We start from the raw sequence: 25,872 nt of genomic DNA, 5'->3' as shown, positions 1-25,872 counted from the left end.
CTCTGGCTGATTACTGTCATGACAGTGGGAATGGCTAATGAAAATGTTACACAAAGGAAACGTCTTTGAGAACAAACTCACACGCTTAGCCCAAGCCCATGGAGTCCCTGTGAAAAATGGGTTTCCCATTCACCTTCACATACACAATAATTTGTATACACAAAATTGTCCACCTATTTCAATGGAGACTGGATTAATTGTAGGGAAGCATCCCTTGGACAAGAATATGAACAGAGTTACTGGGCAATATCCAATGAAAGGCTTCCACTAGAGGATTTCTGCTTCCACCACAGAGCCTCTCCTCTTCTTTCTCTGCACTCTCCCCAAATTTGTTCTAGAGGGTTGGGGGACACACCCACCCCAAATATATCTAGTGGGAGAGGAGAGGGAAGTTATATTGTGCAGCCAAAAGTTATTGCCCCAAATGTTCTTTCTTACCACCCACCATACATGCAGACACTTTATACCTTGTTTGTGGATTGTTTCAAACGTTACCTGAATATATTCTGTAAGAGTATTGAAAACCTGCTTAGCAACTTGAATTGCTTTAGAGAAATTACGTTGTCCTTGTTCATCAATAACATCCTTTCCAGAGTAATACCAATAGAAATCACTAATTGATTCCTGAAAGTGGATGAAGAAATATACAAAGTGCATGAATTCACAACTCAGAAACTAGAGACTATTTTTGTATTAGACAACTAACTGAATAACCATTACAGATAACATCAGTAAATTTGCATTTGACAAATTTTAAAAAAGTAAAGTGTTCAGAAAGTCTCCAGAACTATGACACTGACTAATGTCATTTTAAGTTCCAGTTCCCAGAATTCTTCTAGACAATGGAAACTCCATTGCAACTAAAAATCATGAGAGGACAGAGTAAATCTCTAGTTTACATTAGCTTTTTTTCTGGGGCTTGATTCCTTTGCTGCTTTTTGCAGCCTCACATATTCGGGAAGATGCAAGAGATCATGGCTTGGCAATGAGCTGGAATTGGAAGAGAGTTGGGGGATCTCAATTTTGATGCACCAGATTTGTCGTCATGCTATTTTGAGGGTGTGGAAACTATAGAAGGATGCCACAAGTATGCATGAGGCAATTAAACAAGATCATATTCTTAGACTACTTACAGGTAGGTAGCCGTGTTGGTCTGATGTTGTCGAAACAAAAAATAAATAAAAAATCCTTCCAGTAGCACCTTAGAGACCAACTAGGTTTGTCATTGGTATGAGCTTTCGTGTGCATGCACACTTCTTCAGATACACTGAAGCAGAAGTCACCAGACCCTTATGTATACATTGGAACCTCGGTTTACGAACACCTTGGTTTACGAATTTTCAGTTTACGAATGCCGCGGACCCGTCTGGAACGGATTAATCCACTTTCCATTACTTTCAATGGGAAAGTTCGCTTCAGTTTATGAACGCTTCAGTTTAAGTACTCCGTGGACCGTCTGGAACAGATTAATCCACTCTCCATTACTTTCAATGGGAAAGTTTGCTGCAGTTTATGAACAGACTTCTGGAACCAATTGTGTTCATAAACCGAGGTACCACTGTAATCAGAGGGTGGAGATGGGTATTACTCAGAAGGGTGGTGGGAATGGGTGATTGGCTGATAGGAGTGGTAAAACTGTTGACGACTGTTAACGACTGCAATTGGTCTTGCAGGAAAAAGCAAGGGGTGAGATGGCTAAAGAAAGCTTTATCATGTATAATGAGATAAGAATCCAATGTCTTTATTCAGACCAGGTCTCTCCAAGGTTTTAAGCTTGGTAATGAGTTGCAATTCAGCAACTTCTCTTTTCAGTCTGTTTCTGAATTTTTTCTGTAATAAGACAGCTACTTTGAGATCTTGTATAGAATGTCCTGGGAGATTGAAGTGTTCTCCTACTGGTTTCTCTGTCTTGTGATTCCTGATGTCAGATTTATGTCCATTTATCCTTTGGCGTAGGGTTTGGCCTGTTTGTCCAAAATAGAGAGCTGAAGGGCACTGTTGGCATTTGATGGCATACACAATGTTAGAAGATGAACAATTAAATCGTCCTGAGATTGTATGTTTGATGTTGTTGGGGCCAGTAATGGTGTTGTCCAGGTGTATGTGGCAGGAAAGTTGGCATCTGGGTTTATCGCAGGCTCTGGTACCAGTGTCCATGTTAAGCCTGGTGGTGATATTATTGTGGGTGAGGAGTTGTTTAAGATTGGGTGGCTGTCTGTAGGCAATGAAAGGTCTTCCTCCCAGAGCTTGAGAAAGAGAACTGTCATTGTCTAGGAGAGGTTGTAGATCTCTGATGATGCGCTGTACTGAGACAATGTTTCAGTGTATCTGAAGAAGTGTGCATGCACATGAAAGCTCATACCAGTGACAAACTTAGTTGCTCTCTAAGGTGCTACTGGAATGTTCTTAGACGTTTTGCTATTTATAACAATTTTAAAAACAAACAAAAACCACGGTATTACTTAACTCTCTCTAGGTACATGTCTTTTCCTCTCTGGATTTATTTTTTATTTAAAAACATTTATAAACTACAGTACTCAATATTTTTTTAAAAAAAATATTATTGTACAGCAGTACAAAACATTAAACACTAATGCAATATAATAAAGCAGAGCTTTAAAAAACCATAGAAAAACAATAGTACAGGGCCCACACTTACAGATCAGGAAAAGCTAATACAAAATTACTTCATGCTTGTTAGCTGGTAAGCAGTGATATTGACCCACCCACCCATGCATTAGAATTTATTTTTTCATACTCTCTTGGAAGCAGAGAGATTGGAGAGGCTTTTCTTTCTTTCCTCCAAGTTGTTTTATAGGGTTCTGGGTGTTGTTGGGGGTTTTTAAAACAAACATTAAAAGGTTTATAAATACTTTTAAATAACTAAGAAAGTGGCAAAATAAACACTTGATGTTACATGATTTTGCATTCTGATGCAATTCTTTTCAACAAGCTAGAGTTCACATGCATTATATTTTACCTGAACTCTCAGTAAATAATCCACAGTAGATATTATAATATTGACAGTTGTATTGTTGCCAGTCTGAGTCCTCAAGTAATTTTGAAAATCTTGGAAAGATAGAACAAGACTGAATTAATATTAGCCCCTGTCTTAAATCCCTTTAAAATCTCCTATCAAATGCATGTTTTCTAAAGCATATTTCCTGCTGATAATAATCTGTATTTTCCTTTTTCAAACATTTTAATTATGCTTAATTTTCTAGATTATGCAATATAATTATTCTTGAAATAGTAGACTTTTCTGATATTGTAGGAGCACTGAATTGAATTACGGGGAGGATCAAATTTAGTTTTCTACTTTTTGTCCACTTACATTGGAGAAGAACATCTCTTGTGTACTAAGTAGTACTACATAGCTATTAGGAAGATTGTCTGCCTGGTAAAAAAAGACCTGTGTTATGCTCATTTACAATTAGGGGAATGAAAGAATCAACAAAATAAACAGTGGTGCTCCACTTATTTTTCCTGTATGTATAACATGTTTCTAGAGATGTCATTTAATTTGTTTTCACAGCTCAACTGTTTAAGAAAATTGTCACTATCAATTTACGTGACTATTCTTCATTCATACTGTGTCTACTTATTTGGAGCACTATTTGGAAAAATTAATTAAGGTGTTAAGCCTTTTACAGTGAGTACTTATAGCTGGTTACTCCAACACTGGATTAGTTAATAGCATTATTTAAACAAACCTGAGTTGTGCCCCTCGCAAAGCAACTGGAGGAACCGGAAGAGGTCACAAGTAAATTCATCATCTTGCATCACCTTTTCTCCTGTGGAAAAGCCAGATGCCAGTAAATATTATGAAAAGTTGCAAAGTAACTCTGAAGCTTCACATATTCATCTGATTGATATAAAAAAAATGCATAGATTAAAAGTGAATCTACACTTAAAGCATTTTTACAAAATCAAATATATGTCATACTCACTTGCAGGAAAGGTGTATTTATTCATCATAAGAAAAGTAAGTATAATTTAGAAATACATTTCTCTCTCCAAAAAAATGGTAGCATGGGCTTGGCAACATTTTAGAAATTTCTGAACTTTGTATAATAGTTGAAATATAATCTTGGTTTTTTAAGTGTGACTAAAACGAGCTTCTGGAATAAGGCTACCAATTACTGACCCAATGAGGCTCCTGCAGAATTATTCCTCCATTCGTTTAATTTGAAACATTTCTATACTGCCTTCAATTTAAGATTTCCAGGGCAATTTACAGTAAAAATAAACACAGAAAGGCAGTGCATAGATTTAGAACAATCACAGGATGCATCAAAATTATCCAGAGTTCAAAAGCTTGGGGAAGTATAATAAAAATAAAAAGGTCTTTGCTTAGCACCCAAAGGACATTACATGCCAGAGTTCTGCATGCAAGGTGCTGAAAAGTCCTTCCCTATAACTGTCCACCTCACTTGTGAAACCATCCAGAAGGCTTTTGTGTATCAATACTTCAAATCATGCCCAGAAACACTGGCAGCTGTGTTTCGGACTGACTGATCTCTGGACGGTTTTCAAAGGCAGCCCCACATACAATGCATTTCTGTAGTCTAACCCAGAGTTTACAAAGCTTGGGTAACTATAGTCATTCATTCTATCCAGGAGAGATCACAAATGGCACACCAGCTTTAGCTGGTGAAAGGCAGTTCATGCTACTGAGGCCACTTGGACCTCTAACAACAAAGCTGGATCAATGAGTGCTCCTCAGACTGCCAATGTGATCATTTAAACTAGAGTGCAGACCCTTCTAGAACAGACTGAACCACACACCAATAGAATCTCTGTCTTGTTGGAAGTGAGTTTCAGTTTGTTAGCTTTCACCCAGTCTAGCTCCTTCATCCAGACAGTGATTCAGCATTTCCAACATCTCACCTGACTCTAATGTAAAGGAAAGAGAATTGAATATCCTTTGCATTTTGTTGCCAACTGGCAGTGAAACTTTGATGACATCGATCAGTGGTTCCATGCAGATGTGGAAAAGCACAAGATTGAATCCTGCAGTACAGCACAGCACAAATGCTACGGGGATAAGCAGAAGTCTCCTAGCACCACTTTTTAGAATCAGCTCTCCAGGTAGGAATAGAACCATCAAAACATGATGGAACAACTACCAAGGCAGCATTAAACCCTACCCTCCCATCCATCAGCTGACATCGCCAGTGGACTCATGTACGATGGGCATGTTTTGGGGGAAATGGCCTTGTAGACCAAATTGGACCCCAAGGCAGGCCAGATGAGCCTGCAGATTAGAGGTTCCCCACCCCTGCCATAAATATATATGGGGGGGGGGGACATTATCCAGTAGCACCTTGGAGACCAACTAAGTTTGTACTGGGTATAAGCTTTCATGTGCATGCACACTTCTTCTTATACCCAGAACAAACTTAGTTGGTCTCTAAGGGACACGGGTGGTGCTGTGGTCTAACCACTGAGCTTCTTGGGCTTGCCTATCAGAAGGTCGGTGGTTAGAATCCCTGCAACAGGGTGAGCTCCTGTTGCTCAGTCCCAGCTCCTGCCAAACTAGCAGTTCGAAAGCACACCAAAAGTGCAAGTAGATAAATAGGTACCGTTCCAGCGGGAAGGTAAATGGCGTTTCTGTGCGCTGCTCTGGTTTGCCAGAAGCAGCTTAGTCATGCTGGCCACATGACCCGGAAGCTGTCTGCGGACAAACGCCGGCTCCCTCGGCCAGTAAAGCGAGATGAGCGCCTCAACCCCAGAGTCGTTTGTGACTGGACCTAATGGTCAGGGGTACCTTTACCTTTAAGGTGCTACTGGACATTTTTTAAAAAAAAAAAATATTTCGACTGCATCAGACCTGAATCTATAAATATATGAAGTTTCGATTTATCAGAAATCTATGTAAATGATTCACAAACAGGGTCTCCATCAGGCTTGTTCAAGAGCAATATTTGATGAGTTCTTAAACAGGTATCTCAAAGGAAATTTATTTTAAAAGGTGACATTGAGCCATGGAATAAAAATTGTAGGGAGTCAGATCTGAATGAATAAATGGAGATAATGGGTACAAGCCTTTTTTTGAAGGACTGCTCATATCTCTATCCAGTATTGACACAGCAGGATAAACTACAATAGAGGAATATGTTGTGCTTATATAAAAGAAAACTGGCAGTCTCAGCCAGAAGCCTTTAACAACAATTTTGTATAACTTGTGTTAAACATTCAGACAATTAAAAGTCTCATTGTACATTAACTATTTAGCTAAAATACTGCCATTGCCCATGCTGCATTTAAATGATATTGTTACACATATAGATGATTTCATGTTACTGCCATGGACAATCTGAAATTGAGATGTATTTAAACAAAAGTAATGTCTGGAAGAAATAAAAAGTGGTGTATGTACTCCCTTGAAAGTGCTGAATGCCGGACTACTAATGATCTCTCCATAGTCTTGTTCTCTCCTTGTCACTAATGATAAGCTTTCTTGGACCAAAACTTCCATCACTCCTCCTGCCTGTGGCAGATGGAGGTTGTAGCCCAAAGCATCCAGGGATCACCAGATTGGGGAAGGCTGATTTAAAATTGTTACACGTAAGCATACATATTTCACATTATAAGAGGAGGAAAAAAATTAATTTGTTGTAAAACTGCCATTATAAAGGAAATGAATGGAGGAACTAATTGAACCAACTGGAAGCAGCCAAGAAACTAGGAAGGTCTTGATGAGCTTCTATCAGCAACACAGAACTACAATTCAGGTACGAACTAACAGTCCATTCTCGTGTTGGTGATGAATTTCATCAATGTGGGATGTCTAAAGCTTCCCAAATTCAGGTAGGATATATGGCTGCAGGTTATTGGTAAAGGACCTGTTGCGGGACTCTCCTACCAAATGCTACTTCATTCAAAGCATACAAATAAATTTCATGGAGCCTAGTGAAGGAACAAGGTGGTGCCCAAGTGCTTGTTGTTGTTGTTGTTGGTGGTGGCATCTATCTGCGTCAGGAGACAATGGAAGAGTGTGCCTTTGGGAGAATTACAGTGTCTGTTGTGGCTTCATGGCCTGAAGCTGGAAGTGGTGCTGGCTGAAGGCAAACAAAGCAATTTCTAATTACTAGAATGGAGCAGGAGATGGGCACATGTTTTTTTGAGATCTCTTGCAGATGATGGCTTCCATTCTGAATTGATTTGGGCGTTTTAGATCAAGTACAACTGTCCAAGAATTTGAGCCCCTCTTCAACACCACAAAGAATATGGAGTAGATGTTGAAGAGACACTCACCTCAAAGGACTGGTTTGATGGCAGCCATGTCTAGGATAAGAGGAAAACCTATGGTTCAACACATGAGAGTGTAGTGGACCATGACTCATTTCCTCCTAAGGAAGACGAATGGCTCTTTTGGCTGGGAAAATTGATGTCCCCCCACACTCTCCTCCTTCTGACAAAGAAGCAACACAGGGCAAGATGGGGAAGGAAGGATAAGAACAAAGTCATGGAGGAATGACGGGTGTGGTTCAAAACACAAGCCGATATATATTTTGCGTACGCGTGTGCCTATGTTTCTAAGGCACACACGGGGAAGATAAAGAGCAGGATCAGGAGAGGATTAAAACTTGAGAAGACAAGACCATGGGGGGGGGGGCTGACATGGACAGTAAAAGGGAAAGAACAAAGCCTGGACGGTGGTAGACAAGTCACAAAAATGGAATAGGCACCTAGAAAGGTTAAAAACAACCCCCCTGGGGACAAATGCCTTGGGGAGAAAGTTTTGGACTGCAGACCGAACATGACCATCATGATGAAGGCAGAAAAGTGAACTGGAGTCTTGGGAGCAGCCTACTTTATTCACGATTACTTTCCTGCCTTAAACTACAAGTTGGTGCTGCATCCCACATTGATGAGCTTCACCAGCAACATGAGAAAGTAACAATCCAGCAAGGCAAGTTTATTTCTTTTCATTCCAAGATTCCAAATCTGGCCTTTGTCATATATTTATAGATGATACAGTTCCTGTGGCAACTATACACTGGGTTTATCTCACAATAACATACCTATGAAACAGACCCTCGGCAGCCCAAGTTGTACATTTGTATTTTCTAGAAGAAAGCTGCATTCTTTTGATACCGGCTACTAAGTCACTTTGTTGACCAATTTAATAGCAAGCATTATAAACAAAGAAAATAGATCAGGTTCTCTTGAACAACGGTACATGTTCTTTTCCTTGCTACAGCATGCACTAAATCCACTGTTGCTATGCAGGGAGAGGAGAACACGTGTTGACCAAAAACATTTTGTAATGGGATTCATTCAAGAAGCCATCAGTGATGCTCTGGAACCCAGCAGTTCTTGGAAGAAAAGGGATGGGGCTAAAACTGGGAGGCAATGCAATAGCATAAAGCAGCTCTCCCTCTGCCCCTGTGCATATTTAGGCTGCAACACAACGCTTGTAAATCCCACTAATCTCAGTGGCTGTGACGTCTGGGTAACATGCTTATGATCAGTCTAGAAAATATATTTCTACTATACATGTAACAATACTTAAAACTTCCCATACAATGCCTGGATCGTAAAATTAAGATCTCATACCAAGAGAAAACCAAAAATCAGTAAGAAAGTAAAAACCTTACATCTTAAACATTACCCAAGTATCTTGGACATCAAGTTAACATTTTGTGTTAACTATCCTAAAATGTTCAAAGGAGAGGAAAAATGCACTTTCAAGCTTATCATGATTTATGTGAAAATTGTACAGATTATAAGGAGTAAAATGAAAATGTGGTGTAATTTAATGTACAATAATGTATGCCTTTGGTTTTGAACCTTTTCCCAATAATAACCACAGCAATTAAAACATAACACATAAAGAAAACGCAACATTGATTACATCACAAAGACAAATTAGATACATATCTGGTAGAGAACCACCAATGTTTTTACCAGTGGGGGGTCCAGTATTAAGAACATGAAGCATGAAGTTGGTCATAGTGAGAGGGGATCAGGAGAAATATATTGTAGAGGAAGGGGCAGTACACAGGAAACAACTGGCATATTTATTTACTATGCTATTTTCTTTTTTCTCTCTAGTGGAAAGAGACAGTTAGTGGAAAGAGACACCACCAGTTAAAAGATCTCTCTGAAATAATTGTATTAACAAATACCTGCAACAAAAGCTCATAACTTAAACAAGTGAGATATAAAAACTTTGATAAACCAAGAGGATACATTATATACATATACCATTACTCAAAAGAATTAACACATCCCTCAACTTTGAAAAATGTGTTCTTTGAAAAATAGTATATTAGATCTCCATAATTTCAGTATCCATTTTAAGAAACAGCTTTTTGTAGCTTGTTGTGTACCTGGTTGTATAGTCTACATTGTTCTGTCTGACAATTATACCAGTAGCACTGGAGCCCATAAATTTTCAACAGTGTTCATACAGATGACTGCTAGAGGAATTGTATCTATATAATATCTCCTTTCAAGTTCCCATTTTGTTGCTTAAAGATCAATAATGTCTACCTATAGTGCACTGCAGGGTTGGAAAGTCCCCCATCACGAACATAAATGGATCCATGTGTGTGTGAACTTCCCATATGCTTCAATCCTGCATTCATGTCCCATATCCTCTACCCAACTCAATGAGGAAGTCCATTCATGAAGAACTCCATACAGTTCAGGGCAAAATATTTAAAAATTATAGTATTCCCTCAGAAGAGGATTTTCATCATGTATGTGGCTACTTTTTGAATAAATAAGTTGTTGGAGTCTTTGTCTCTTAGAATCATTCATATTTTAGGGAGATTTTATATAATTAGAACTGGTGATTAACAAATGATTATTTAAAAAGGCACTTTCAATTTAAAATTGAGCATTCTGAATTTCTCAGTTTCAAAGGAAGAGATTAAAGGAAATTAAGCAATTTGTATGTGAAGTTTCCGTGGAAGAGATTAAAGGAACTATTTAACACTGCAGTCTTATACATACTTGCCTTATACACACTTGAACTCAATGGGATTTACTTTTGCATAGATATGCATAGGACTGTGCTTGATAACTTTTCCATGGAAATAATTAGTTTTCAGTGGTCTTAATCACCATGCCCAAATACTGCATTTGGAGTTTGTTCAACTGTGTTCAACACATAGGGGTGCATTTATAAGAAATTAACTATGGAAGAGTAATGGAGGGAATATTACCTCTTTCCCTGTCAAAACTGATTTCAGCAAACTCACCCTTATAATTCAATATCTCTACTGAATAATTGGTTTTGAGCTTTGCCTTGTCCACTAGAGTCCATGACTCAGTGAGGAACATTAGCATCTACAACATTGTAAGCGAAGCCTTATCAACACAGTAATGATTTTTGTTAGCGTGGATTAATGATGTTTACTTTTACCCTCTAAATAAATGTATCTTCTGTTACTAAACATCCCAGGCCACATCTGACTAAGTCACACTCAGAGTAGACTCCCAGAAATGGATGGCCTTAAGTGAGTCGTGACTTAATTCATGGATTTCAGTGTGTCTGCACTGAGAGGGACCTCATCAGACATTGTCACCCCTTCCTATCCCACCTTCAAACCCAACTCTGGATCCTCCACTGATTTCCTATGATTGCACAGACCAATGCAGCCATAAAGGCACATTAAATACACAACAGAAATGCTACAGGAAGACTACAGCACATGGTGGGTTTTAATATCATATGCACACATTTTGTTTACATCCAACCATCACAAATACTTGGCCCACTAAGAAAATAAGCGCCACCAAATGAAGCAGGAAAAGAAAAAGAGAAACCAAAAAAGCTTGCTGCTCTTACATCTAGTGTGCCAGTTACTGTGCAAATCCTGAGAAAGGGAGGAAAAACAAAGATGTGGGGAAAGTTGGCATACAAACGTAAAGTTTGGAGAATACAACCATAATAATAATAATAAAAAGAGCCCACTCTTTTAAATTCCGAGAACAAAAACAAACTACATGATGTTCAGGAGCTGTACAGTGCTGACACAAAGCTAACAACAGGAAAAAGAAAGGCAATTTGTGTGCAATAATTACCACGTTCATGAGTGATGACTGAGGAAGGGAAAGACAGGACATTTATTTTATTTTTTTTAAAAAAAGAAAACAAAAAAGAAAACCATGAGAATTTGTTTCCGCAGATTAAAAATATACGTAAGCATTGCTTTTAGAAATTCTCAATGAATCAAAAGCATCAAATGAGGAGGCATAAATATATATTAATTCATTCATGTTAGTTATGTATAAATGCATGCCTTTACAGTTTAAGTAACAGATGTAGTTTTAAAAGAAAAATGAACTTATTAAAATGAAAATCCAGAAGTTACTGTAAATAATTATAAAAATTAAATTAAATTATGTCTTCAATGTCCAAAGCATTCTGAAGAATAACAATGGATCAAGCAAATCTGTATGCAATCTGACTATCTTTACTCATATGAGTTGACTTTACTCAAATGAGTGAAAAATAAATGTGTTTTTTCATACCACAATAAAAAATGGAGCCTATTTGAGAAAAGAACAGAATTTAAAAGAAGGAATCCTAATGTGCTTTAATGGTTTTCAGTCAAGTTGATGTGCATTGCTTTTAGCTTGATTAAAACATTTGAATAATAAAGGATATACAAGTTATAACAGCTGGAGGCAAAATAACTACCGATACATGCAGCATAAAAAAATATGAGTAAAGAAATTACAAAATGCAACAGTAAATAAACATTCAAGTTTTCCCCCTTTATTTTAATGAATAAAAATATGAGATTAGCTGAAGTAGGTTATGGAATAAATACACTGGTAATACAGAGAAAGGATTGGTAGAACAACTAAACATATAGAAAATAATTCAGTGATCCTGGACAGAAACAATAACAATAAAATAGTACAAAGAGACAACAAAGGAAAATTAAGAATGAGTTGATGATAGGGATAGAAGAGGCAAACTGGTTCAAAAGCAAAAGTTCTGATACTTGTATTTTTTTAATTAAAAAAACTGAAGAAAATGATTTCAAAACATTTCCAAGCAAAAATATTTCCCAAAGAAGCCACCTTTCTGTGTTGTCACTAATTTTAGAATTTATACATCTAATTGTTACCCATGGTAAAAATTAAAAATAAAGAAATAAAATCCCTCAGGAAAGTGGTTTCCTGTCAAAATTCAATTACACTATAAACAATTTGAGGATATAATATTTAAATAACTAAAGAATGTGGCTTTAGTTTGCAGCGGTCCTTCACTGAATACATTTCAATATGACTTACTTTTTTCAGTGGGTTTAAGGAGAAAAGTTACACATAATTTTTCATTAAGATGATAATACCTGATCCTTCTTCTGTTACCATGCCAAGGCCCTCTGCTTTGTTCTGGCGTTCAAAAGCATTTAGGTCAAGAACACTAAAATGAAAAGAAAGCAATGCATAGTTCAAATTTTACCACAGATTACATTATCTTATGTTGTAGTGAAGTAAAATATACTTATGTGAATCAAGTGTTTCTGGGGAAAGCATTTATTTGACTTATCACAAAAGCAGCATAGCCTTTTAATGGTTTTTTTAAAATAGTAAATGTTCTTTGGCTTCAAGAGAATTTTAAGGGCTTCATTATTTCTGAGGAATAAATTAAATATGCTATGAAACTTGCTTAAGACAAACAACATCCACAGGTAGGCACTTTTTTTTTGCCAGGCTGATAGGTATTTGGTTTCGTCATGTCTAACGATAACATGGCATATTTAGTAATGTAAAATAATATAGTTGTTTTCTCTTACCTACAAGACTGCATAAGACCAGCAAGGCTCTGAAAGAAGCCTACATCCTTTTTGTCCTTGAGGTAGTCAAGCATTTTCTTCAAACCAAAAAGAGGGGGGGGGAATGAATGTTGTGTGTAGTACTACTGCTACTACTACCACTATAATCTCCAGAAGTGCTTGCAAATAGTAAAAGCATTAAAGTACACAGATCCATATAAAACACAGAAGAGACACAACAGAGCAGCAGCAATTTAAAAATAAAAACCAATAGCATTTTTAGAAGGTACAAAATTTCTAAATGACTTAAAAAGAGAAGCTTTAAGGGGGGTGGAGTGAAGGATTGCATTTCAGTAAGAGTGAAAATGCTTTGCATGTAAAATCTCCCAAATACAACCCTTGGCATTTCCAGGTAGGCAAAGGCAGCCCCCACTGGGGTACACAAATCACCCCAGGAATCTGTGTCCAGTTTTCTGTGAGGCTGTGAGTTTAGACAAGCACTTGGAGCTGAGCAGTAGGGAAAATGGCAAGGCAGTATGAAGTTAGATCAATCAAAGAGTGTGCAAGTGAGAATTAGCCAGAAAAACGATCCTTACAAAATCTGAGAGCCCCAAACTATTTGCTTATTTTTAATTAGTCACGAATGTTAAGCCATCTTCAAAAAGTGCATCTATTTAAAATAGATACGAGAATGCTTGTGTCTGAAATGAAAGAAATAATGAGCATTGAGATACCAGCTACATTACCTGCTGAACAGTAGAATTTCCTCCATTCAAGATGGCAATCCCAAGTTTTAGGGTGGCTGCAACCATTGGACCCATCTCACCTGAAAAGTAAACATTTATTTACAAAACTTCTAAATAATTTGAATGCTGATAAACAGTCAAACAATTTAAACAGTAAAACAGGAATCATATAAATTGTGATTAAAAATGAAGAGAAATAATAAACACTAATTAGACCATAAAAGTTTGATGCAACACAAATATTAAAAAAACAAACAAACAGAGATAAGGCTGGGCAGTTGTCTATCTAAAGGACATTCCAAAGCAACGCTGTCATAGCTGCCCCTCTTATGCATGGCCACCTGAAAATGTATACTTTTTTCAATTACTGGGATGATATTTTTTTTTTTACTTTAGTTAATATAATTCAGTTAGATACAGCCACCCAAGAGGGGATTGTAGAAACGCACATTGAGTTTTGGAAAATTGGACACCATAGTGGTTGGCCACTGTGGGAACAGGATGCTGGACTAGATAGGCCATTGGCTTGATCCAGCAGGCTTTTCTTATGTTCTTAATCTTTCCTAGTATTTTCCCCAACACATGAGAAAGAAATCCACCCCCAATACCAATGAAATGCAAATGTCAGCTTTGGAGAGACCATGTTGGGACTCTTTTGTCCTTGGAGAAAAGGGATTAAATTTTGGCTGCTCAGCGGTTATAGTCCCGTGGCAGAGGCAGATTTGGGGCAGTGTGACTAGTTCCAGTACACTGGTGCCAAGCCTAGGAGGTGTTGCAGGGCACTACAACTATGATGTAGTGAACTGAGCAGAACAGAAGGCGAGAGGCAGGGAGCACTGAATTTTGGCCTCACACACGGCGCCACTGAAATCTGAAAGACCAAAGTCTGCCCTGCCAGAGGCTGCTCGGGCTTTCTCCTGTGGCTGCTTTTAAGTTAACAAATTAGCTGCAACCAGGCAATTAATGTCACTTTTAATTTCGCCTTCAAACACCTCATAGAAGCAGAATGACAGGGGTCTCCCTCCTACTTGTATGCCCCAAATCTACACCCAGTCCGAGAGAGTCGGGAGCCAGTCATCCCAAGGAAGAGAGTTGGATGCTTGTAGCTGTCACTTCAAGATGGAACAGAACGTTAAATTTAAATCTTCAACAGGTATAGCATATGCATATACAATTTTAAAGCCTTTACCTTTACTGGCACTAATTGTCTGAAGGACCATTTCAGCAGCTCCTCGATCATGGAGTCTTGCTTGCTGGTACAGGAGCTTTTGCTTTTCCATTTCTTTTTCCTAAACATAAATCCCAGCCATTTAACTTAAGTTCACATTTGTACCTTTTATATAGGTATGAGCTCTATAGCAACTTTAGTCTAATACAGTATATGCAATACTGTATGTATATCCAACATCTCTTTTACAGACTTCCGATCTCCTTGCTCTTTTTTCATATGGTAGAAATTTAGTGCCAGGTTTTTCAATGAAGAATTGTCTCAACTGGAAATAATTAGGCTAGAATTCATATACCTCAGTTTGTACATTGCCTCCCCTAAAAATGTTGTTTTGTACTATTCTTGCACTGCAGTTTTCACATTATGTTAAAATATTTAGTTTTGAGTCTCTTACTAAAGTTCACTTCATCTGTCTTAAAATTCAAACTCACACAATATGATAAAAGAATATGTTATATATTCAGTGACTATTTTAGAAGATGCATAATTTAGGGAGACGTGTCAATTTCAAAAATAGGTGACATAAGAGATGGTACACTTTGGTTCACCTTTAAATTTTACAATTTTGATGTGCTATAGATGGATGGGCACTGACTGATCTTTACTTTGAATAAACCTCAAAATCTAAAAAGGATAATAACTCAAAAGCAAGAAGGCATAGCTAAATCTAGATGGCTTTTAGCTTTCAGCTTTCATGTAATATATGGGAGAATGCCAGAAAATTTAGAATTATAGTGAAAAGTTGAAGTTGCATAGAGCCCTATAACTGGGAATCCATCCAAAGGGCCAGGTTAATGGAGCATGACACTATCAAGTCATATAACATCAAAAACCGCCATATTATATGGGACCTAAAAGCAGTTGCAGCAGATGTACCGTAGTCAGTTTTGCTACCATAAACAAAAGCAAAAAGAAAGAAAAAAGTAGACGCTGGAAGACAGAAGAGGCTTAAACAATTTAAAGCTCTGAATATATTCAACATCAAAAATCTAAATATTTAAGTGGGGGAGAAAATGTATTTAATAACAGTTAAAGGGGGAAATCCTTAACTCAAAAGTTCTAATTTTATGCACACTTGATCGGGAATGAACAACAGTAAACTCTATTTTCAACTAAACACGATGGTGAATGGACTGTGTCAGTTATTTTGTTACCAGAGAACTTTTACATTTGCTGCTGCTGCTGCTCTATAATCATAATGTGAAAATAAAATGCATTAGCTATATTATTCTCTTCCTATGGCTGAAACTTCTCAAGCGTTATAAGAAATCTAAATAAAGCACGGATTAGGAAAAGTGGAATATATGGCAGCGCTGCATCCCACTGCGGCCACTGGAGTTTGAAAAGTTTGCATTTTTTGTTTAAACCTCTTCCTATGAGGGGCAAAACAAAAACACACACAACCAAGACATGACAACACCACCATTTCAATGAAGCTGCAATACAATATTTTTGACTCAAAATTGAATATTTTTCTCTACATTTCTTTTTTTTTAGAGACCCAACCATCTTTTTCTTTCCATTCCACAGAAAAATTCACTTATCCGTTTTTGCCATCATTTTTAGAAACAACAACAACACATTAGCATGAGGGCTCTCCCCTTGCAGCTGAAGGAGAGTTGAGTGGCAGTAATTTTGTATTATTTCACTAGGAAACAAGAGTTACGAAAGTCATTTCCAATAGCAAGTGGTAGTAATGAGAACAAAATCCAAAAGGTATTCAAGGATTTCACTATCTAATTTTTCCCTTTAAAGAGCAATTGAGCCTATACAGATCCATTTTATTTGTGAAGAGACAGAAAAATAAATCAGCTTGGAAAGAGAGTGGGGGACGACAATTCAGAACACAAAAAGAAAGTGATTTGAAGGAAAGAAACATAATTGCATACTTTAACACAGAACACAAATACAGGTATGTGAAATATCTAATACAATCTTGTTCCTTCTGAATGTCTTCTCCCGCTTGAAACAACACTATTAAATGTGTCATTATAGATTCATTTCACAAATTGTTATGTGTATAACAGCTGAACTGTTAGGAAGTTGCACATGTTCCGGAGAGATGCATGCAAGATCACTGAAAGGGTGCGGTGAACTAGTGTATGGGGCCCAAAACCGGCAGCAACCCCAGACTCTGAACTTCCATTAAAAGAAGTTCATCTCCAGCTGCTTTAGAACAAAAGCTTTAAAACAAAATGTGAAAGCACCATTTGAAGCAATTACTTTGTGATATATGAGACTTTTCTCACTTTCATTGTTTTAAACCAATGAATGTAATAGTTTGTAGGGTTTTTTTTAATTTATCCATAATAGTAAATAGTGAAGTTATGATTCAGACCCAAGGCAAAGTGAACCACATTTATGTAAGATGTTAATAGTCAAGAAATTACAGAAGAATTTATTTCAGAGTCCCAGATTGTTTATGTCACAGGTACTCTGCTAAAAGGAATGTGTTAGGAATGAAATTTTATCCTTTCACCCATAAGTAGATGAAATGACCGAAACTTTAAGACAGTGGCAACCCTATCACTGAGATCGCTGGATCATCTGGATTTTTTGGGTCCACAAAACCCCTCCATTTTGGGTCGCTTACCATGGTAGTGGTAGTGGTAGTGACTTCTCTCTCTCTCTCTCTCTCTCTCTCTCTCTCACACACACACACACACACCGTTCCACTATTTTTCCTCTACAGAATGCCAGCAGAATGTGTCTAGTGTCCATGAATCATTGCAGAGGCATTCTGAGGAGGAAACATGGTAGCCAGTGCTAGCAGCCCTTAAACAGTTTTTAAAGGAGAGAGAGAAGCCACTACCGACATGGGAATTGCAGTGGCAAATCTGAAGGGACCCAGTTTCAGCTGAGGCCCAGAAAAACCAAGATCTCAAATCCCAGAGCCAGTAAGTAAGACACAGGGCTTAAAGCCACCTTACATACCGTCTGTGCAATCTTCTCAGAGCCATCTCATGAGATCTCAGGCAGCCCCCAACTTGTGAGATCTTGGACAGCAAAGGTGGTTCAGGAGTTCTGATTTTGTGCAAAGAACGTAACCCCTGCGTACGTTGACGGTATACTGTATTGCATATATAGAATATTCTTGATCAGCGGCATAGGAAGGGGGCGTAGGGGGTGGGCCGCCCTGGGTGCCACTCGGGGAGGGGTGACAAGATGGTCCTTGCCTCCCCCCAGCTGTAGAGCGGCCGAGGGTGCAGACAATCTGTATGGAGAGGATTCCTCCGCCACTGCTCTAGATAAGCAAAGTAACTTGGAAAATGTGCTATGAAGTTATGTCCAGGGAAACAAGTATTGAAAGCAAATAGTTTGTGCCAATTGTCAAGTAATAAAAAGAGTGTATCATGCAAATAAATGTTGTTATATTTCTTTACAGCCTAATAATTCTGCAGTTGCACTCAGATAAATTAAAAATGATCTATCTAAACTGACATGCACACAAAAATATATTGCAGTTGTTCCATGAAGTCTCAAGCAACTGTAAACAGAACAATGTATCAGTACCACAGTGAATTAATCAGGGTTGTGCAAAGGCCTGCACCAATGGAAAAACTTGTGGTTTCTTTTCTAATGCAATACTCTTTCCACTAGGAAAAACGACTTCAAAAAAGGACTATCACAGGCAAGTGAAAAGCCATTGTTGGATCCTAGCCAGAGAATATTAAGAGAATTCGTTAGATGCACATAAAAGTGATAATGGGAAATTATTGAAGTACAGTGGTACCTCGGTTTATGAACACAATTGGTTCGGAAGTCTGTTCATAAACTGAAGCGTTCATAAACTGAAGCGAACTTTCCCATTGAAAGTAATGGAAAGTGGATTAATCTGTTCCAGATGGTCCGTGGAGTACTTAAACTAAAGCGTTCATAAACTGAAGTGAACTTTCCCATTGAAAGTAACCCGAAGCTGGGTGTAATTGGTTCCGGAAGTCTGTTCATAAACTGAAGCGTTCATAAACTGAAGCGAACTTTCCCATTGAATGTAATGGAAAGTGAATTAATTTGTTCCAGATGGGTCCGTGGCGTTCGTAAACCGAAAATTCATAAACCGAGGTGTTCATAAACCGAGGTTCCACTGTATTGTAGTATTGTAAGTGAAATGAAGGGACATCAAAGGAGAGCTAGCTGAACCACCCTGAAGTAGTAATGTGGTGTTATAGTTTGGGTGGAGGGGGCCCTAAACCCTAGACATTAATAAATGACAGAATTTTGACTATTTGGAGTACTGAAGGTAAGATTGCAGGCCAGTGGAAAAATACAGGCTAAGTTTTCTTTCCAAGCAAATGCCTCATCTGGGATAGAGGTGTTAATATGAGGAGTTCTTGGGCCTGGGAAGACAAAGGTTGCCAAAGTAAGAAGGGGTGTGAGAGAGGAGATGGGAAAAGTGTGTCTTCAGCAAGGTGTGCTGGGAAGAAGGGAGAACATAGAGAGATTCACCTTGGGCAGATTGGCTGAAGGGAAGCTGGCCGAGATGCCTTGGACTGCAGTGCCAGACTGCTGTGGGAAACAAGTCCCTTTTGAGATCACCATGCTGTAAAATCCCAACTCCATCTAAACTCTGGAGTAACGATGTGAATACATCATATTTCTTACAGCTACGACAGCCTCCGCCCATCTTCAATTCTCCAAAGAAGCACAGATCCTAGCTGAGGGTCAAGACCCCTGGAATCCCATGCATAGCTTGGCAGGGATTGGGGTTGCCAGTAACAATATAATGTGGCAGTAACTGGTAGGATTTGACTATATATAAATAGTAATCCTATGCAAAATAACCTAGCATAAAGCAAAACAGTGTAGATTAAGCCAACAGAGTTGTACCAGATCAACACACCATTCAGTAGTGAGGCTGCTGATGCTCTGCCTAAGCTTAGCAGAGGGAAAGCAGGCCCTTAAAATACTGTTCTACTACGCTGATAGCCATGAATGCTCCCAGACCATCAACTGATCCAAGTGGAGTGTTTCAATATGTGAGTTATGTGGAACAGGTTGCTGTTATGTGATATGAGCCTTATAAAAAAAAAACCTGAGGAATTCATCACTCTATGGTGAAGACAATGGAGGATGTGCTACCAATTTGTTGCAATTGTCTCCTTGTGAAATAGATTATTAAAAGGAATATGCTCATCCATAGTCACAGAGGAGTGTGAATGAAAATGCTTCCAGGTATGGGTTAAAGAGACTTAGCCATTTAGAGGGATTGTTGATCAGTCAGCATATATTGTTCAATGTAAATGCTTGAAAACCCTCTATCTCCTGAAATTTGTATAACAATGAGATGCCAACCAAGAGAAGTGAATAGAGCAATCCTGAATTCCAGCCTAAGATTTATTTATCATTTACTATCCAATCCTTTGAAATGGACATAACAACCAATAGCTTAGGTCCTATAGTATAGGGTGAAAAGAATTAGTTGAGGTTAATTTTCCTAACCTATTGAGAGTAAATATGAGGACTATATTATATGCGGACAGGATTAGAGGCAAAAAGACTAATCGTGACTAATACAAAGAGTGACTTCAAATATTGAATCATCAGTCAGATAAGTCAATACCGAAGACTGATGAGTTCAATAGAAATGGCAATATTTCTTTGAACAGTGCTTCTGATAATATGTTGAGAGTTCATTAACATCACTGTCATTTGTCAAGTTTGCATGGCTTACACTGAGTTAGTATATGAGTGCAGGATATTTCTCACTTCGGCCTGTTTGCTGGCATGGAAACAAGAATGGGTTCTTGTCTAAAAGTCTTCTTTTATTAGAAATATAAAATTTGAAGTCAAAGTTTTTCAAAAGTCTGACACTTTTATATAGTAAAATTAAACATTTTATAATAAGTGTTTGGTAAGAATTTGTATTTCATTGTTTACCATATATGTGTGTGTGTGTGTAAAATAAAAAAATGTCCAATAGCACCTTAGAGACCAACTAAGTTTGTTTGTTTTTTTTTTTTTCCTATATATTTTTACTGCGTCAGACCAACACGGCTACCTACCTGAATTGTTTACCCTAGTATATTGTTGCATTGACTATGGCACAGTATGCCAGGATAAATAGTAACATAAGGGCATTATACAGCAAATTACCAGTACATTCTTTGACACACATGATGCCGAGTAATATTTTAATCCCAATAAACAACCAAACAGACTGCTATCAATTAGAAATGAAAATAGTCTCTTATTGGTCAGTCTCTGTTCAGCTTTCACAATCATAAATTGCACTGTGGTCAACAGTACTTAGTCCACAGACTATATTTTGAAGATGACAGAAAATAAATGAAAAGTTGCTTCATTTGCCGTAGGTTTTTTTTTGTATGGCATACCTTATATAGCTTATTATTCTAATTCTTGCAACAGAAATTGTAGAAAGCATTGAATTTATTGAAAAACAGAGCATATGTCACTCTTGGAACTGAAAAGATTCAGAAATGTATGAAAGCATCCTTAGAGAGCTTGTCCAAGATGTTGGGTCTAACAAGACTAAATACCACAAAATTAGACCCACATAAATACACACACATTATTTTACCTTGCTGCGTTGGGATCCTGTGACCTTAGGGAAAGGCGAGGATAAGAAGTGAAATAGCAGTAAGAAAAAAGTGCCCAAAGTACTCCAATGATAACTGATCAACCAAATATATATTTCATAAAAGAACTATCCCTTGCTTCCACATCTCTGTAGGCAACTTAAAACAGAAAAACTAAAACAAGGAAGAAAAGTCTGAATCTACCAGTACTTTATGCAGTTATTCAACTGGTCCTTTTCCTCTACCCAACAACTTTCCTTTTCAAAATTAGAATGAGATATTAAAATTTTCCTAACAATAGCATTAATGACTTCCAAATGTGCACAGTGACAGATACGGAAGCTGATTAATCTACTTTTTTCTTTTCTTTTCTTGGTCACTGGCAGTTTCTTTCATTCAACCATAATTCTGCTGGATGTATCTTGCTAGAATACTCTAGAAAGATATTCTGCAAAAAGCACTTTAAAATATGTGAATTTTTCACTAAGATTTATCACAGACGAATAAAAGACTGAAATAAACAAGTTAATGAAAACAAACAAATGTACTTCATGGACAACAATGATTAGTAATAGTGAACAAGGATGATGGGAGAAGACAGGGAGAGGGAGACGACAAAAAACAACAGTTCTACATCAAAACAATATTTAATGTGTTTTTCACAGCCTCTGTGAACTATATCTATTTTACTGATGAAGAAAGAGGAACACAAAAAGCTTTCTTCCTACATTTACCTAAATAACAGTGCACGAATCAGCACATGTAATCACTTTCTGATAGTGGTCAGCATTTAATTATTTTTAAGTATATGTCCACCATATCCATTGGGCAACATTCCAAGTGCTGCTTGCATGTTGTCTTCTATGAAGGAGAATGACCCGTGAACAGATTCCTTACTGAGTGCCTAAGAACATTCCTTTGATCATATTTTAAAAAATGGGAAGCCCCTGAATATTAGCATTTTGGAGGTGGAAACTGTGCGATCTCATCTCTTTATTTTCAGTTAAATAAATAACAGTTTTAACTATATTTAATTTCAATTAATGGCCATTATCGCATGTGCTGTAAACTATATACATCACTAGATACTTTTACATATAAAAACAAAAATGCTTCATGAATGTTCTTGATGCAGGTAGGAAATAATTTTTCTTTTAAAAACCCACATAATAACACTTGTAACATATCTACCTCCAGGACCTTTATTGTATGTAAATGATATCCTCTGTATCTCTAACATCTGGGATAACAATATCCCTTACATTTTTAATAACTCAGTTAATTGTAGTTTTTGACTTATCACACTGACTCATCTCCCAAGTTTGTATGAGAAAACTACCCAAGTTCCTTTTTTAAAAAAAAGAAGAAATGCAGTGTTTCAATGATAAAGCATATCAAGAAGATTGTTGCCCCCTGAAATAATTTATCCCCACCCTTCCGTGTACAAGATAGGATATTACACCAGTTGAGTCTTGAGAAACACATTGATTTTGATTGTTGGCTGACAACAGCCTGGCTAATCTATGAAATTATACACTGATAATGAATCGTGTAGAGGCAAAGACAAATTAAACAAGAGCAAAAAAAAAATATTTTTTTGCTAAGTGGCAAGGAAATCCTAGAGGGTTGTGGTGAGTAAGAAATCCCACAGGGTTTGGTTGTGTCCTGCCAGTTGCTCCTATTCAGGATGTAAATAGGAAAATATATGTAATTCTGGAAAACATATTGCAGAAATGTAGAATCCAGGGTCATTCGTATGATAGTGAGTGACACCTCTTCAACCTAGAGCTCTGACTCTCTATTAATTATCTTGCCATAATGGAGTACTGGATGCAGGAGAGGGTGACTGCTACTGAAACCAGACCAAAATAACGGTGAGCTCAAAGTCTTTAGAAGAACAGGCAATTCTTAGCCTTGAAGTTCTCCTAGATCAGTCACTTTCTTAGAAACATTGCAGTGAAATCATGAGGATGCTACTTCTTATGAGAAGACCAAGGAACAATTCCTGTGAAACATTGTACTTGGGCATGAGCACCAAAGTACAAAATATGTGAGTGGCATATCATAGCTGCCAAGTTATCCCTTTTTTAAAGGGATTTTCCCTTATGCTGAATAGGCTTCCTCGCGAGAAAAGGGAAAACTTGGCAGCTATGGTGGCATATCCCTTTGTACATCATCTCCATTCCTGCTTAAAACACATGTATAGCAGTAGGGTCCCTGTGCATATTTGCTTAAAGAGAGAAGAATGGGACTAATATGAGATGCAGGCACCGTTCACATTTCAATCATCCTTCATGTGTTTTGACATTGGGTACAAAATGTCTTGCAGGGACCACCTCTCCTGGCTACCTTTTCCAGCATCTTTCTCTCTACAGGAATAGAGGGAACATTCACCCTCCACAAAAGCTGGAAGGGAAATTTACTTCATTTGGGGGTGGCAGAAGAAAGTTGAAGCAACAGGAGGGAATTCCTTAGTGTTTTGTAAGGAAAGCCAAATCCTGTCCTCCCTACTGAAAGCTTCATAGAACTTGAAGGGGCCTAACTTTAGTAACAAAATCTACAAGCAACTACCTTTGCTGGTACTTTGAGCTTTTGGATTATGCAGATTACAGCAACACACCTCATAATGGGCACTTACAGGAAGGAAGATACTGGAAACAGACTGCAACTGTGCAGCTACATCTTCACTGATCTTCTCTTGCCTTTTGAGCACTATTCTATGTGCTGATCTTGGCCTAGAAAACATTTTACATACTGCGTCTAACGGACGTGATGGTACATCTTCTACCTAATATCAAGCTACAATCTCTAGGATCATGTTTTAATATTGCTTGTATGCATTTGGAGAGCATTGGCACTGTGTTTTGTCTATTTACAACTTTTGCAAAGAATACTTTCCAAATGGCTACATTTTAAATGTGGAACATTCCCATCAAAGCCCTCACAAGTGTTTTTTGAAAGCAGTGTAAAATCTGATAATTAGATTTTGCTTTTAGTGGTGTGGTATTCAAACAGATAAAATGGAAGGATAGTTATGCTATGTCTAAAGGTCATTAAATATAGAAAACCATGAACCAAAAAATGCTAGTTAGATGTTATGAAATAATGTACCATATAAAACATAAGATGTAAACAGTATTAACAATCTTACTTCAAAACTCTTGACTTCCTCTTCATTATCATCATCTTCTTCATGGCAGCTCTGAAACCATGTGAAAAGAATCCCATACTTACAAATGAACTTTTAAAGTCAAATTCACTTGTTTTACTGAGAAAAATCTCCCACTTTTAAAACAACAAGACTAAGTACACACTGGGCAAAGCCCAAAGTCGCACAAGTGAACTTCCCCTCACCAAATGGTTTGCCCCTTCCTATTCCCTTGCCTGAAGTCTTCACGTAATATGCTTTGGAGAGTCCCCAACCCCTTTTGAGCAGCAGGAAGAAAAAGAAAGGGAATCCTCACTGTGCAGTACTACAGACTGCCACAATTGGTTATTACCCCTACTTAGACTTTTATGGTACTTGTGTGTGTTTATAGTGATAAGCAAACTACCTTGGGCTCAGTTTTTAACTGAACTCAGCCAACAGATATATTTTACTCAAAAAAATTATACCCGCTACATAACAGAGTCTGATCCCTAAAGACCCTCCAAATACCATTTCCTTTAGCCCTTTACCTGCCTGTGGCTTTCAGATGCCCTGGGGAAATTACATTTCTCAAAGCTCCTAGCATATTGCAAACATTGGAGTGAGAGACACTTATCTCTCCCAACCTGCCACTGTCACCAGTAAATGGTGGGTGGGATGAGTCAGATTAAAACCTGAGTTAGAAAAGGATATGGGGGATCATATGGGGAATGATATTTAAGGTAAGCATTGCGAGTCAACAAGGTTTGTATTTAGAGTCAAGCATTTACAAAACTTGACACCGCTACTAGAGATGGAAAAAATGGGTGGAAAAAATGAAGAAAATACCTTTGCCATTATATCAGCATATGCCATATAAAGATAATCTTCTTCCAGCTTACTGTAGTGTAATAAAACGAAGAATAAGTGGTTACTGTTTATCATAAAAGAGACAATTGTGACATACTCACAAAGAGTGCTTTTACGCGCCTGTAATGTGACATCAAGTGGCAGTTACTCCTAGTGGTGCAGGCCAAACAGATCGTTGTCCAACTTGGATGGGACTTCTAATGTTTTGCTGTCTCTATAGCCAGTTCTATGATGGCAAGCCACCTTGGCTGCGAGTCCTGGAAGACCTGCTTCCTGTCTTGCAGGCTTTTTTCATCTGCCCTGGCAAGACAGGGCCCTGACTGACTCTAGCTGCAAAAGCTGAGACTGCTTAACAGACTCTTGGGCTCGGTTATTGTTTAGTGAATTTTGGTGGGGTGAGAGGTGTTTGTTGCTGTTATTGAAAAGTGACAAACAAATAAAATTATTTATTTTATAAATTAAAGAGGTGCTGGCCAGGGTGTGAATCCCTCACATTATTTTGTCTGTCCTCCCAGAATATGGTTTTCAGCAAATCAAATATACACAAACAAGGTCATAATGACAATCATAATACCAAAATATGTAGTTAGTAATTGTTTTGTGCTTGTACTTCAGT

General features: G+C 37.7%; 1 protein-coding gene across 4 annotated transcripts in view; it reads right to left on the bottom strand.

The window, feature by feature from the left end:
• RYR2 (ryanodine receptor 2) overlaps window positions 1–25,872 on the bottom strand; it is a 252,654-nt gene that overhangs the window by 25,292 nt on the left and 201,490 nt on the right. For all 4 annotated transcript variants that reach the window (XM_060272866.1, XM_060272867.1, XM_060272868.1 and 1 more), the window contains 9 exons: window positions 25,236–25,287; window positions 24,411–24,461; window positions 14,685–14,784; window positions 13,496–13,575; window positions 12,771–12,847; window positions 12,324–12,397; window positions 3,714–3,794; window positions 2,981–3,069; window positions 496–624 (listed from right to left, as the gene is read on the bottom strand). In XM_060272866.1, coding sequence (XP_060128849.1) covers window positions 496–624; window positions 2,981–3,069; window positions 3,714–3,794; window positions 12,324–12,397; window positions 12,771–12,847; window positions 13,496–13,575; window positions 14,685–14,784; window positions 24,411–24,461; window positions 25,236–25,287 — 733 coding nt within the window. The remainder of the gene's footprint in view (window positions 1–495; window positions 625–2,980; window positions 3,070–3,713; window positions 3,795–12,323; window positions 12,398–12,770; window positions 12,848–13,495; window positions 13,576–14,684; window positions 14,785–24,410; window positions 24,462–25,235; window positions 25,288–25,872) is intronic.

This window comes from Zootoca vivipara, chromosome 3 (assembly GCF_963506605.1).
Source record: "Zootoca vivipara chromosome 3, rZooViv1.1, whole genome shotgun sequence".
Classification (NCBI taxonomy): Eukaryota; Metazoa; Chordata; class Lepidosauria; order Squamata; family Lacertidae; genus Zootoca; species Zootoca vivipara.
The sequence above is the reverse complement of the archived record's forward strand: the minus strand, read 5'-3'. Positions and strand labels throughout refer to the sequence as shown.